General features: G+C 41.8%; 1 protein-coding gene across 1 annotated transcript in view; it reads left to right on the forward strand.

The window, feature by feature from the left end:
• TCP11L1 (t-complex 11 like 1) overlaps nucleotides 1-14,901 on the forward strand; it is a 28,097-nt gene extending 13,196 nt beyond the window's left edge. Inside the window, exons 5-8 of the mRNA XM_006033980.3 lie at nucleotides 26-222; nucleotides 6,375-6,556; nucleotides 7,572-7,744; nucleotides 9,280-14,901. Of these exons, the coding sequence (XP_006034042.2) occupies nucleotides 26-222; nucleotides 6,375-6,556; nucleotides 7,572-7,744; nucleotides 9,280-9,515 (788 nt within the window). The 3' untranslated portion in view covers nucleotides 9,516-14,901. The remainder of the gene's footprint in view (nucleotides 1-25; nucleotides 223-6,374; nucleotides 6,557-7,571; nucleotides 7,745-9,279) is intronic.
• The last annotated feature ends 24 nt before the right edge of the window (nucleotides 14,902-14,925 follow it).

The following is a 14,925-nucleotide window of genomic DNA, read 5'->3' on the forward strand; positions in this document are numbered from 1 at the left end:
TCCCTTTCCCCCTACCCCTTTGCAGACTCTCTAGACTTTGTCACAGACTGGCTTCAGGAGGCATCAGATGATCTTACTAAGCTAAGGCGCATAAATTTATCTTCACCCTTTGGTGGTGGCCCTGCAGCTAGTGGAATTCCTGTGCTGTGTCCTGTCTCTGTTCAGAATCAGGCATACCTGAAGCTGCTAAAGTGGGATCATGTACACCGGCCTTTTCCAGAAGTAGGTGTTTATTTAACAGTATTCATTTCTCTGTACAGTTCCTGGTGGTACAACAGAAACTGTTGGGTCTCCCTAACCACATCACAGGCACAAGATATTAAAAGTTTTGTTGGTTGGGGGGGGGATTAAGGTGGTAATTGAAGCACTTGCCTACCTGATGGAATAAATCCCTTTAGAATGTGTCTGTGGAAAATGGAAATGTATTTAACTGAAGGAAGGGAAAAAAGCCAGTGATCCAGTGGGTAAAGCAGCGGGCAGGGAGATGCTTGATTTTTGTATCTGCTCCTGCAGGGCAGGTTGCTTTCTTTTCTGTGCCTGTTTCCCTTCCTGGGGCGTGTCCAGATGAGCGTGGATGTTTGGTTCCCCAGGGACAAGTAGCAGCGGCGCACCTTGCACCACTGCTACGTGTCCCCAGGGAACACCCATGCCACATGCGCTTTGGCGCATGACAAGTTACCCCAGGGCTGCAGCTGTGGTGATCCTGCCAGGAGGAGCCTGGCTGGCAGCTGAAGCATGGCTCCAGGAAGCCTGGCTCTGCTTTTCAGCCACGTGCACTGCCTGTGCACGTGCTGTTCCGGTGTGGTGTGTGTGTTTTTTGACCCCTGGACATCCAGGGTGCTGGAGACATGTTTGTGGTGTCACATCCCACACAGCCACGTTCGTCTGGATGTGCCCCCAGTGTCCAATTTGATTAAGATGTCCAGGCCTGGGCTGCATCTAATACATGCATGCATGGTGCCTAGTATGGTGAAGCCACAGACTTGGTGAGTCCTCTAGGTGCTGCTCTAGCGCATACAATACCTTTTTGTTCTTCCAGATCACTTTTATAAGGCAAGTGTTCATTTAGGAATTTCCTTGTGAATTTGCTGTGTGTATATATAATTCTCAAATGCTGTTGCAAAATGGTCCATCAACTAGGCTCCAGTATGTGAATTACGGTAGTCATAAAGTGAAAAGATGATGCAGAGGGTCCTTCCTGGATGACTCCCACCATTTTCACATGGTTTCATGCTGGGGGATTGTGTTTCTAATTGTTATATGTGCATGGAGGCTCTACAGCATAATCTCAGGGTTTAAGAATTTGTTATAGAAGAGCTGTCTGTCTGTTTTAGGTCTCTTATTTAAGAATAGAGTAGTTTTCCCATGGCTGGGAAGATTCTGAGTCAAAAGCTCTGAACTTGAGCTAAATTTGCAGCTTTCAGAGATGGTGAGGCTATATTCTTTTATAATCTGGAGTTAATTTGACTGATGTTGAGTTAGGAATGGAACCACCCAGGAGAAACTCTGTGGATCATCTTTCCCCATTGTTACCCTGCTGACAGGTAACTTGTGAGTAGGCTACTGATAATAAAATAAAGAAGAAAGGCAGAAACAGGTTTACAGTCCAATCATTTTATTTGCTTCCATTTTAAAATATAGACTTTGGGATACATGTTTGTTTTTATCTGGCTAGCCGTGGCAGCACAACATAGATTCTCACCTATATTGGCTGGGGGGGCAGACTCGAGTGGGGGAGAAAGATGGCACGCAGATTGGTAGTAGGTCTTCTTAACTTCGAGTTCTCCAAATTTCCCAGCAGCCTATACCCAATATTTATAGATGGTTAGTTCTAATATTCTAATAAATGATCTTTGATTGGCTTTATTTAAATGTCTTTGTTTCACTTTAACTTTTGGAACTGTGGATTTGGAAAGTGTCATTTAGTTGGGATTTGTATCCTTGGGAAAGTAAAAGGGAAGGTTTCTTATCTTCTTCCCTTCCCCGTTGTGGAATGCTGTTCTGCACTGGCCTGTTTCTTCTTTACCGTAGTTTATTGTCATCTTTGACAAGGCTGTTTTTGTTTTTACGAATTATCTAAGCATCTTAACAAAAATATAGCAAAATAACATCCAATACATTTGGTTACATCAATCAGTACTACTAATATTTTGGATTATGTAGTGTATGGTTTTCCCTTATAATGTCTGTTTCCAGGCCTTGTGCTTGGTTTAATTGCATTTAGTTAGACATGTGGTTGGCTTCCTTTACTTTGCTGACCAAGCTAGATGTCACATCTGCAAATGTTTACACTATGGTCACTCAAAAACAGGTCTTCTACTTAGCCAGACTTCTGCAATTTGGCCTAGGCCCCTTGAAAATGACCAAGGCTGGCAATACCACTGTGATGGTTGTAATTCATAAAATATAGGTTATCTCAGGAATTTCCTTACAACTCTGAGGTGTCATATTCAGAGAAGTAACATTCACAACTGGGCTGTGAATCTGTCTCCATGTGATTTATGATGGATAGTTTATTATTCTTTAAACACAGAAACCCAATAGTTTTTTTTCTTAACTTCAAAAAATAAATAATCCAAACACCCATTCAACTTGTGGGTGTGTCTCATGCCCCAAGTCTGCAGTTGGAAGCTTTTTTGCCTTTACCAGACCTGCACAGTGAATTCTAGTCCTGCCTTCCTTCATGGCCCTACGCCAAGAGGATAAATGGCAGTGTGTACTTCTTGCTGTCCTCTTCCTCTCAACCACCTGTTCGGGTTCAGCATTTTGTTGGCCAGGTTTTGACCCATGTGTGGGTTGTTTTTTTTTTTTTTTGTTTGTTTTTTGGGGGGGGGTTCTTTTTTCCTTCTTCAAAGCCTGCACTGCTTGTTTTATCTCTTCCTTCTATAAGTTCTCTCCATCCCCTGCTCCCACTTGAAAGGAAGGATAGGGCCTTCTGGCTGCAGATATATACCTCACCGACTCCTCCCGCCCCTCTCACCCCCATGTTCCCCCCACATTGCCCTTTCTTACTTCAATGCCAAAGGGCACCCCTGCCTTGGCTTATAATTTTTCACTTCATTGTTTGAGTGTGAGCAACTCCAATAGACCCTCCAAGTATCTTGTCTGGAGGATGTATACATCCAAGACAAGTGTTCTGTCTGCCAGTCATCTAAGTTCAGGACCTCTAAGGGAAAAAAAAAAAAAGTAGCTAAAGCTTAAATGTTTTCTGTTAGAGAAGTCTGACTTCAGTATCCAGTTCAGCACTTTCCAGTTGCATCCAGCTCTGAAGTCCTTCAGGTATCGCTCTTGCCTTGGCTTGGTGTAGATCTCTAGTGTGCAATACCAGCGAGCAGCTCTTGCTATTACCATGTCATCTAAAGCTTAAGACTTCATGACCACTGTCAGGTTGCAGTGAAGCTCAGTTGTATCAGTACTGGTTTTCAGGAAATACCTGGCCGTACTGTTTCTGATTTTACTGTTTCTCTGTTTTAATATCCTGAAGAGGTCCTGTTTCAAGTACTTAATAAAATGTATCAACAGCTAACAACATGGGTATTGGGAGAGGCTATTAGTTAAGCATATTTGATAACTGAGGTTAAAATTTTGAGGCCCAACAAGGACCCTTGCTGAACCTTGCAAGTCACCAGAGAAGTCTCAGTAAACTCAGTCTCCTCCACGCTCAACTAAAAAGTCTGGGTCTAAATGTTGTTGCTTGAAGTTAGCATGCAGTACCACTACTTCCCTTCAGTACTGCCTCCCACGATGCCAGCCTCACCTCTGAGTTCTTGAGGGGAACATGGAGGCTGTTTGGCAGTGCTGGAGCTTTCCATTTCAGCACTGAGAGGATTTGGTACTGACCAAATCCAGGTCCCACAATTCCTAGTCCTGTTCTCAGGCACAACTTAACACTTTTCAGTGCTCCTAAGGACTCTGCTCACAATGTCTTCCCTAGCCTTGTTAAGCTTGGGGGGGTGGCGGCGTCCTGTGCACCTGGTTCACAGCACAATGCTCATAGTCTCATTCCTCAACTTCTTCCTCCTATATGCTACTGTTGAAATCTTTGTGTAGGCACTTCACCACACTCTGAGTCTCCAAAACCATTTTAGGGCATTATCTCAGTTATTAACTTCATTAACTAAGTCATTAACTTCACCTCTGGATTTGCTGTGTAAGCCTATAACCTCATGTGTTTTGAAAACAGCCTTTTTGATTGCCATTGACTTGGCTAGGGGAATGACTGCCCTGCTAGCAGATGCTCCCGATGTTGTTTTCTACCTGGATAAAAGTGATCATTGACCCATCTTAACTTCCTACCTAAAGTAGTTTGAGTTTCACTTGAGTCAGGAGATCTCTGCTGGCATTTACCTTCCAAAGCCATGCTCCTCCTGAACTGAGACTTTTTTATTTGCTCAGAGTCAAAAGGGATTTGACTTACTGCTTTGGAAAAGCTTGGTCCTACCTTAAGTTCCTTTGGGCATTTGTTTCCATAGCTGATTGATGTAAATGCACAACAGTTTTAGGCCAGAGACTGTCTAGTCAAATTGTGTTATAAGATTGCCCAAGTTGGTTCACTCCTCCAAAGTTTAGACTAGTTCTCTTTATCTCTTTCTTCCCATAGGTGATACCTGCAAGGTAGCTACCTGGAGCTCCATCCACACCTACACTAAGCCTTATGCCATCCTAGAAACCTCTGGGCTGTGCCACATTTGGCAGGGCAGTTCTCCATTTGTTTACATAAAATCTCTGAGACCCACCTCCAGATATGTGGGCACTGCTTTGGATCACCTATAAGTGAGAATGTGCATGTGGGTAATTAAAAGAGAAAAGGAAGTTAGTTTCTAGTAACTCGAGTTCTTTGAGATTTGTATTTTTCACATACACATTGCATTCAGCCTTTGTCTTGGAGTTGATCATGTAGGACTCCTGTGGTTACAGTGGATCTAAGGAGCAGAAAGTCCTCACCAGTCTTTATCCCTTTGGCATGGGGCAAAGATATTCGAGGGGTGGGGAGTTGTAGGGAGAGCACAAACTCTGTGTATAGCTAAGGCAGAAAGTCAGATTAAAGACTCAAGTTGAGGCCCACAAGTGAGAGCATCATCAGTTACTAATAAGTAACTTACTTTTCTTCTTTAAGATAAAAAGAAAAAAAAACATATACCCATTTGTAATAGAAACTCAGAAATACAGTGATGAAACATTTTTCAAAACTTCAATTTTGTGAATAAATATAGTACTCAAAATGAGGGGGACTGAAGCCTCCACACACCTGCCAAAGCACCTTGTTTCTGGCCTGCTCTTGCTCCAGTCCTTTTCAATACAGCATTTCTTGCATGTTTTTTGGAAGTATCTGGCACCAGGCACAGTGATGGACAAACTTTCAGATTAGATTGTTTTGATCATGAAGCTTGGCCATTTTTGCTTTGAAGGTGGAAAAACGGGTACAGTTGAATTGTGTTGTTTCCTAGGGCTGCTTGTACATGCCAGGGGGTTTAAATCAGTTCAGTCCTCCCTAAATTGAAACAGTGGGGTTTTTAAAACACCGCTTCAATATAGGGAGAATTAAACTGAACTAAACCCATGTGGCGTGTACACAAGGGTGGAGGCCTAATCCTTACCTGCCTCTTTGGCTGGGGGGAGGTGGGGAGCTGCCGGTGGGCCAAGCAGTTCCTGAGCTGCATAGGGGCTCCTGAGGTGGCACCCGCACAGCTCAGGCAGGCTCCAGAGAGAGGGGAAAGGAAAAGATCAGGCTTGTTGCTGCTTTTTTTTTTTTTTTTTTTTTCTTCTTCTTCTTCAGTGGAGCCTGCCTGCACGGGCTGCCGCTGGGTCCCGCAGCCCCTGAGCTGTGCAGGGCCTGCCAAACCCCAAGCACAGTAGCTTCCAGTGCCCCATGCACTGTTGCACTTTGTTAGGTAGCAAATTAAAACATGTTGGAGGTATTTTATCTTGCTACATACCAAAGTCATTTAAAATGGAGTACGCTGCCAAATATGCAAATAGTAATACCTTTTTTTTTTGCAATAATACAAAAGGGCATTTAAGACACTTTAAAGGCCAATATTGTGGTGTGTACAAAGGCCCTAGAAGACCAGATTTGAAGAGTGTGTTTGGAAATGTCATGCAATGGGCTGAGAGATCCTCTATTAATACAGATACTTCCTGTTTGGGCTTCCAGGCATGCCACTTGTAGAGCTCTCCATGCTGGATTCCCCTGAAAATGCTTTTGTTGTTACTTTGGTACTGCTGTCCAAACAAATGGAAATGAAAGTTCTGGAGGAATTTGGGTTTCAGATCCGTCTGCATTACACCATTGCATTTGCTATAATTGGTTTTATTTTCACTGTACTTAATTGTTAGCCCAGTATTTTACACTCATTTTGTAAATTTCTTTGCAGACGATGTTAATGGACCAATCCCGTTTTCAGGAAATGCAGCTGGAGCTGGAACAGCTCATCTTGATTGGAGCTGTCCTCCTGGTCACATTCAGTGCAGCAGGCACAGCACTCTCTGGTCTGCCAGGATTTGCTGACAAAATTAAAGCTATTATAAAGGTGCTGCTGGCAGGCATGCACCTTCCGTGAGTATCTGCATGGCTTATAGAATTGTAGAAACATAGGGCTGGAAGGGACCTCAGGAGGTCACCTAGTTAACTCCCCCTATTCAAGTCATCTAGTACATCCTAGTCAAGTGCCTGTTTAATCTGCTCTTAAAAACTTCCAAGGATGTAGATTCTACCACCTCTGTAGGACTAGCCTGTTCCAGTGTTTAACCACTCCCATAGTGAGCCTGATATCTAACCCAAATTTCCCTTGCTGCAATTTAAGACCATTAGTTCTTGTCTTGTCCCCTGCTATAGTCTATCTCTATCCTCCGTATAACCCCCCCCCCAGTCTTCCCTTCTCCAGGCTAAAAAAAATCCCAGTTCTTTCAGGGTTTCCTCCATGAATCAAGTTTCCCAGGCCTTTTAATCAGTTTTTTGCAGCTCTCCACTAGACTTTCTAAAACTGGGTACAGTATTCCAGGTGAGGCATCACCAGTGCAAAACAGAACAGAATTACTTCCTTTGACTTGCAAGATTAACTCGTATTAATACAGGCCAGTATGCTGTTGGCCTTGTTTGCAACAGAAACACATTCTTGGCTCATACTCAGATTATGGTCTTTTTCTGCACCCTTGCTAGTCTTTTCCCCTGTATTAGTGCATGCAATTGTTCTGTCCCAAGTGCAGGACTTTGCACATGTCCTTACCTCATAGCTAAACTCTGTTCTCCAAGGAAGGTGGATGTTGTTCAGTGGCTTTGTTCACTTAGGCCCAAAAATGCTTTTGTTGTTACTTGGCTCCAAACAAAATTTTGATTATGTGGGTTTATGCTATACTATGCTCCGTAGCTTGGACTGGTCTCCATATGCCCTTTACAAAACAGTTTTATTGTATGTCTGTTAAGATGCTTGCTGGTATAGAATAATTGCCATATGCACTTGAGAAATTGTTTGTTACCATATTGGCAACTCATAACAATTTAATTGGATGGCATATAAAATGAATAATATATAATCCCTAAAGAATGTTTTAATCCTCTGCCCTCTCTTTAGCTCCTTTAACTTGGGTGATGCTTTGGCTATCATTGGTGAGAAGGTGTGTGCTGAAGTCAACAGCTGTCTTTCCCAGCATGGGTTTACACCATTCACAACTGAGAAAGAGACTGTACTTAAAGGACAGATCGAGGCAGTGGCAAATCCTGACAACACCATATGCAAGCTGATAGGTATGCTTGGAGGGCATGGGTTGTGTTCTAACCATCCTCCTTTCTTATGCTACTAACAAACCAGGTTATTAGAATGTTTTGGCATTGCTTACGTATTGGCTATTTATTAAGACAGGCATTTGGTTCTTTCTGCTGGCTCTGGCTGCATCCTAAACGAGACTGATTTGACTTCAGACCTGTAAGCACTTCTGGAAATCAGTCCAAAATATTCAAATGTAACTTCCCAAATTTCAGTTGCAGGACTTCAGCGATCACCTTTGGAACCTGGTTCTCTCGATTTTAATAGTGCCCCACTGAGCTGCACAGTTATTTATGTCACCATGTCAGCTTTGGATACTGTGTGATATGTAGTAACTGCTGAGCTCTGATCTTTTTTTGGACAGTATAACACAGGGGTCAGCAACACTTTTGACCAAAAACACCACAACCCACGCCTCAACTTGACATGCCAGAGGTAGACAGTGGGAGAGCCACAAGAGGCCTGATCCTTGTTGCTGGCGGTGGGTGCACATGCACCTTTAGGCAGACAGCAGGGGAGGAGACAGAGTTGTGCTGCCCCAGTCCCTTTTCCACTGTGCGCCCAAAGGTGCACATGTAGCTGTCGCTGTCACAGTGTTGGTGCTGGGGCCCCAGACCCTGGTGCAGCTGTTTGCAGCCTGCCTGCTGCAGCTGCTCAGAGCCCAGGTGGCTGTAGTAGGTAGCTGGAGACTGCAGACAGCTGCACTGGGCTCTGGAGCCCTGGCTGAGCTCGGTGGTGGTGGCGGTGGCGGCTGCACCTCAGGGTGCGTGGCTAGGAAGGGGCCTGGGATAGCATAACTCCAGCCCCTCCCCCACCATCCTCCTCGGAGCACATGTGCAGCTGCTTGCCACAGCCCGCCTGGGCTCTGGGTACCTGCAGCAGGCAGCTAGGAGGCTGCAAACAGCTGCACTGAGGCCCCACCACCATCTCCATGATGGTGGCAGCTGTATGCTTGTCTTGGGGCACATGGTGGGGGGTGGGAGGGACGGGTTGTGATGTCCCAGGCACCTGCCTAGCCATGCAGCCACTACCGCTATGGAGTCCAGCCAGAGCTCTGGAGCCTGGTGCAGCTGTCTGCAGCCTCCTGGTTGCCTGCTACAGCCAGCCCAGGCTCTGTGCAGCTGCTGCCTGCTATAGAGCCCAGGCTGCTTGCAGCAAGACTTGCAGCCTCCCTACTGCCTGCTGCGAGCAGCCTGGGTTCCATGGCTGGCAGTAGCTGCCCAGAGCCTGGGCTGGCTGTGGTATGCTGAGCAAAATGTCCGCACGTGCCATGCTCTGGCACACATGCTGGGAGTTGCCAACCCCTGGTATAACATAATACAGCTTAGCACAGTTGGCAGTCTATGCCCAAAGGAATTTCTAGATTGAAATTTTCTTGCAGACTGATCTCAAAATGTGTGCTTACCATGTTTGACTCTCCTTTTTTTTTTCCACCCCCCCCCCCATGTAGGAAGATTACTTATTTCTTCTGTGACTTTATTTTTTAAACCTTGCTCCTTTTCTTACCCTTTTCCAGATTCTCGAATCCAGACATTCCTGGAGAGTTATCTTGCTTCGAGTCCCCAGAAGTTTTTACCTGCCATTCCAGGTGGACTAGGCCCTATTCAAAAGGAGCTGGAAGAAATTGCTGTCAAATACGTTCGTCTTGTCAATTATAACAAGATGGTCTTCAGCCCTTACTATGACGCTGTTCTCAGCAAAATACTGGATAAAGAAGAATCTCAACTAGTAGGGAAGTCAGAAAAGTTATAATACCTGTTCGTATGCTTCTTAGACAGTGTTAGTTTTGTCTTCTATTAAAATGTTGCGCCTAACTTTGCTCTGGAAAACAGCTTTCCATTTAAACTTTTTTTTTTTCTTTAACTAAGTAACACTGGCTTATTCTGAAGGAGAAAGGTGCTCTGAAGTAAAAACAGTTGAATCTTTAGGTATGCCAGACTAATGATCTGTATTTTTTTTTTTTGCAGTTTTCAGAAACTGAGCAGCTGCTAGATAAAGTGATAATTTTGCAATCAAATGGCATCTTAAATGGCTGATTTTAGGTGTCCAAACTCTCTTAGTTTATCACAAAGGTAGTATGTGCTTTGATGTAAAGCAGATTAGCAAAGGTCTCTTCCAAGTTTGAGTGATTTGGCCTCGAGAAACCTTATACTAACAATTGACAAACGTAACAGTTTAACTAACATAAAATTCCAGATGTGAGGAAACTTGGCTAACAGTAATCAAGAGTGAGGCCAAATGCAGCACTTTACTGTAATATTATATTTTGTATTTGAAAGCTACTAGTCTTTCTGCTAATCACATTTTTTCTATTGCATGTTTTCCTCTCTACCTGCAAATGCGTTACCAAAAACATTATATAATTATATTTTTGTAGTGAATTTTCTGGATATCGGGTAACTGTCCTCTTTGTACAGTATTTACAAAGGTGGCAATCTGTAAGATTGCAACTGTATTTATTTATTTATTTATTTATTTATTTATTGTAAAGATTTCAGAAGGGCAGAGAGAAAACTGTTTTGATAAGACTGGCACTTCTTGCCTTTCTGTTGCTGATAGTTTATTCCTTTTTATGTAAATTACTTATTTTTAAAAGTCAAATTTAATGTTTTTAGAAGATGGATAAAGGCTTCACCATTGAATTTTAGGCTGAAGGAAACTACTTGTTTTTTAAATTGTGACGTAAGTGAAGACTTATGCTCATAGCTTCAGAAATACCAATTAAATTCAGAACAAATCAATAAAATTTTGGTAATAGTAATTTTTATGTGTATAGAAGGAAATGAGCTATTTTAAGTTAATTGGAATTAATGTGAAAATATTTGGTGGTATTTTGTTTTCCAGTTTTATAGAGAAGTTCTTGAACTCAAAAACATTTGTAGATCCTTGAGAAATTATCTACTTAATCTCTCAAATGAGGGTCCTCTGAAGGTGTTCTGATCTCAGTGGTTCAACAGCATGAAAAGTAATATTTTTTTCTTTGAGAAGTAAGTAAATCTTAAATCTAAGGCTGTGGCTGCATCCACATGAGATGCTGACTGTGTAGTCATTACTGCAGTCATTTATTTAGTACTTGTATAAACAACTAAATGACTGCATAGTACCAGAGTACTGTGCATTAGCGATGCCAAATGGCTTTTTCACGACACTGACTGCACAGTAGCGTCACATCACGCTTCCTGGCACACGACACTGCTGCACAGTAGTAATGAGTTAGAAGGAAAACTGAAGTGGTCTTCAGCTGATACTGCCCAGGAGGCTTTGGGTAAGAAGTGGTTTCAGAAGTGATTAGCATCTCGGTTACCATAAGGTGATGTACCCATGGGCAAAATAGCCCAGTGCCTACTCCTAAACTGGGGGCCTCAATAAAATAGACTATATTCCAGGGGTAGGCAACTCCCAGCACAGGTGCCAGAGCATGGCACGCAAAGACATTTTGCTTGGCACATGCACCTTGGGATGGACGGTGGGGAAAGGGCCAGGACTGTGCTGCCACAAGGATTGGGCCTTTCGGCTTCCCTGCCCTTCACCCCTGGTATGCCAACGTCTTACGAGTTGAGGTTGCAGATGTTTTGGGGACTCTGCCCAAAACATTGACAAGTCCTGGTGTATTCTAAAACAAAGGAATTAAAACGAGGCCTGTTTTTTAAGTGCTAATTACGCTGTCGATTCTATTCTTTCTTTAGTCAGTCACTGTAGTTTGAATGGGATGTACGTACATCATGTATACCAGTGTTTCTGTTTCTTTTGACACTTTGAAGTAGCAGTAGTTCCTACAGTTTGAACAGGGGGAGAAGGTTGCAGGAGCTTTCAGCTCTGAGGATGAGGACATAGGACTACATTGTTTGATTTCTTTGTATGCCAGTGTGAAACACAGATTTCTTCATTTTATGATTTAAAAAATAATTACATCAATAACAAACCGTTTTTCTGTCAGAGGTTTCTTGGCCACATTTTTTTCTATCGTTATAGTTGAAGGTTTTTGAGCTTGTGGTTAGGGAGAAAAGGTGAAAACTGTAACTTTATTTGTCTAGTAATTTTTTGTATTGTCTGTTTACAAATTCTGCATAAGGAAAGTATAAAGTATTCCAGAGAAGTGAATTCCTTACTGTCTTCCTTAAGTGTTTGATACTATTGTTCTCCATACTTTTGCATATCAGGCTGTAATCTTAAGTCTTGTTTTTTCATAGTGGATGCTTCCAACCTTTTACAATATAAATGCTGCTCTGGAAGTGCAGTAGTCCATAATGCTGTTGTAGCTCCGTGTGATTTTTATTTTTTTAATAACTTGTCTATGTAACTTAACACCTCATCAGTTTGTTAAAAAAGAGTGAAGGTTAGAAAACAAACTGCTCGACTTTTACTATTCTATTTAATGTGATTTTAAATGTGTACATTTTTTAAATTATTTTTTTATCAGTATTACCCAAAGTTTTCATTTATTCTTGAAGTCACTTGAGCTGTGTGCTATACAAAAGCAGATGTGGGGGTTACAATTTTTTAAAAAGGATACATGAGTAAGATTATCAAGGCTATGGGTACACCTCTCTAGTGCTGCTACATTCATTTTTGTATTCTTTGGGGGGCAGAAGTGTGGGGTTAGTGTGAGGTAAGGAAGAAATTGAATGGTGTGGGTAAAAGGAAGGAGCGGGATGGAAGATGGTCATATAGGGAGAGGAATCTGAAGGGCCAGGCCAAGAGGAGACTGTGAGGAGATTTTGAAGCAGATAACAATTGATGTCCAGAGTTGTAATCAGCATAACACTTGGACTGTCAATATGTGTCATCATCTCCCCACAGCCAGTTCTAGATTTGAACCCTCCAGCATATTCAGATGATTCGTCAATCTGGTTGTGAATTCCTTTAACCTATAAGCCTCCTACTTTTTTACAAGATTTTCTTCCATTAGTTTTGTCCCACTGCTTCTAGCTGGGCACCCTTGGCATATCCTAAACAATCAACTATATTTCTTCATAGTGTTTCAAGGCACTTTTTCTTCTGGTTATATGTTTAGGAAGGAATCTAATACAATGTAACTGCTAAATTGATATCTTCTTAAATCCAGAATGGAGATAATTTTAATGACTGAGAAATAGGGGTATGACAAATGTTACAATGGCAAAAACAGCAAAGAGCTTGAAGGACACTTGCAGCAAACAAAACCATGGCTTCATAATGATGAGGGAGACTTAATAAAATAGTGGAAGTGAAGAATATCTGTGCTTGAGCACCTCCTATAATTCACATTTCAAATTCATACTTATCTGCAGTTTTTATGCCCACGCATAAGAACTCATTAATGCTAATGAAGAAAACACATTTGTTAGTTTTTGTGAAGGCTATAATGGGTACAATAGTAGCTCCTTTAACTTGTTTTTTAAGATTAATGCAGTTTGGTTGGGTTTTTTTAGGAACATTTGCAGAAACATGGATTGGTGTTTGAGTTTAAGTAAGTTTATGTTAGCTAACTGAGACATGCTTGGTGGTAACTGACTATTTGCATCACTGCCTTCTGGAAAAGCATCTTATAATGCTGCTTTACAGTAATAGCACTAAATGGGCAGGCCAAATACTGAACAAACTTGACTGATGTCAAAAGATGATGTGAATCTGACTCAGAATTATTTTTATGTGGAATTGAATTAAGGTTCTTTTTCACATTAACTTGTACTTTTATGAGGCCTTAAGAAACCAACTAGGCCTCTCTTGAGCTTGTTCCCAGGCTGTTGCTAGCCTGGTTTTAGAAGTGCTAAACTGTGTTAGTTTCCAAACCATGGGCTATTTTACCCTTTTGAGTGATGACTGAAGGGAAGAAATAAACTAGAGGTTAATCGGTTCTAAATTCTACGCTTTGGAGCTGCTCCATGCTCAGCACTTATGCAAATGAAGTCACTTCTTCAGAGATCTAAATATGCATGTAAAAAATCTAAAACTTAAGCATCAAGTTTTGAAATCCTGACCCAAGAGTCCAGGTGAAGAAGAAACAGGTTTGAGTAACCATTGACTTTGCAGTTGTTCAAAGATGTTAAATAACAGACAGGACCTACCCCATCTTGCTTGATGCAAGTAAAAACTGGCATTTCTGCTTTGTAGGTAGGCATTATTTTTGTTCTGTATACTGGTATGAAATCCCTGTGTAGCATTCCAAGCTTATGTTTTACCTCCAGAAAAAGAAATAGTTGCTTACCCTAATATGCAAGCTCCGTTCTGTTTCAATTCCCATTCTGTATGTGTCACAGTGAGGTATCTGAGCACCTATTCTACAGACCCATGGTAATGCAAAGAATAGCAAATGGTCTTGCTTATAAGAAAAGGTGGTAGTAATGGTAAGTATGAATAAATGCAGTTATGAAAAGAAATTTAAGTACAGATCCTGGATGACTGGTGTGCCAGTGGATAAAAATACACTTCCTTTATCTAGGAGGCTGCTTCCTCCTCCCCTGCAAAGCCACAAAAATGCAGATATTCATGAGTACTAGATTCTGCTTATTGTGACACCAAGCTTTGCTTCTGCATGTTGTTCACATGTTCAGTACAGTACATTGTATTTTGTTCCCATTCTGAAGGCTTAGTTATGAAGTTTGACTCTTCATAAACTGTCAGGAATAGGAAATGTAGCCTTAGTCAGCAAGATGGCTTGTTCAATAGAGGATTTTGTACCAAAAACTACTGACTGTTTTGGGTTTTGTAGGCCAAGCAAATCCTACAGTGATTACAGTAACCTTTTCATGTGTTTATATTTAGTAGTAGCTAGTACATTCCATAATGCATCTCAAATTATCACTCCATGTTCTCTTCCTCAAGTGCTAGCAGCTGGCAAGCTAAATTGAAAAACACATAGCAAATCAACTTTCTAATAATTTTGCTGACTGTTGATGGCAATGCTACACTCAGCTGACCACAAGAGGCCAGAATTTGGCTTATCTATCTGTGCTTTTTCATACAGTTACCTTAGTTCCTACCCTTGCTCTGCTGAACTTGAGGATCAGGATCACATGTATGTAAATATCTGTACAATTTCCTTTGTGTTAATGATACTATCACACTGTTCTTGAAGGGTACTGGACAGTTAAACTCCTGAGATATGTATGATATGATTGGTTTCCCTGAAAGGCTTATTGCTAACATCCTTTTTGAAGTGGCTTTGGCTGAGCAGTGTTAA

Source organism: Alligator sinensis, unplaced genomic scaffold (assembly GCF_000455745.1).
Source record: "Alligator sinensis unplaced genomic scaffold, ASM45574v1 scaffold57_1, whole genome shotgun sequence".
Classification (NCBI taxonomy): Eukaryota; Metazoa; Chordata; order Crocodylia; family Alligatoridae; genus Alligator; species Alligator sinensis.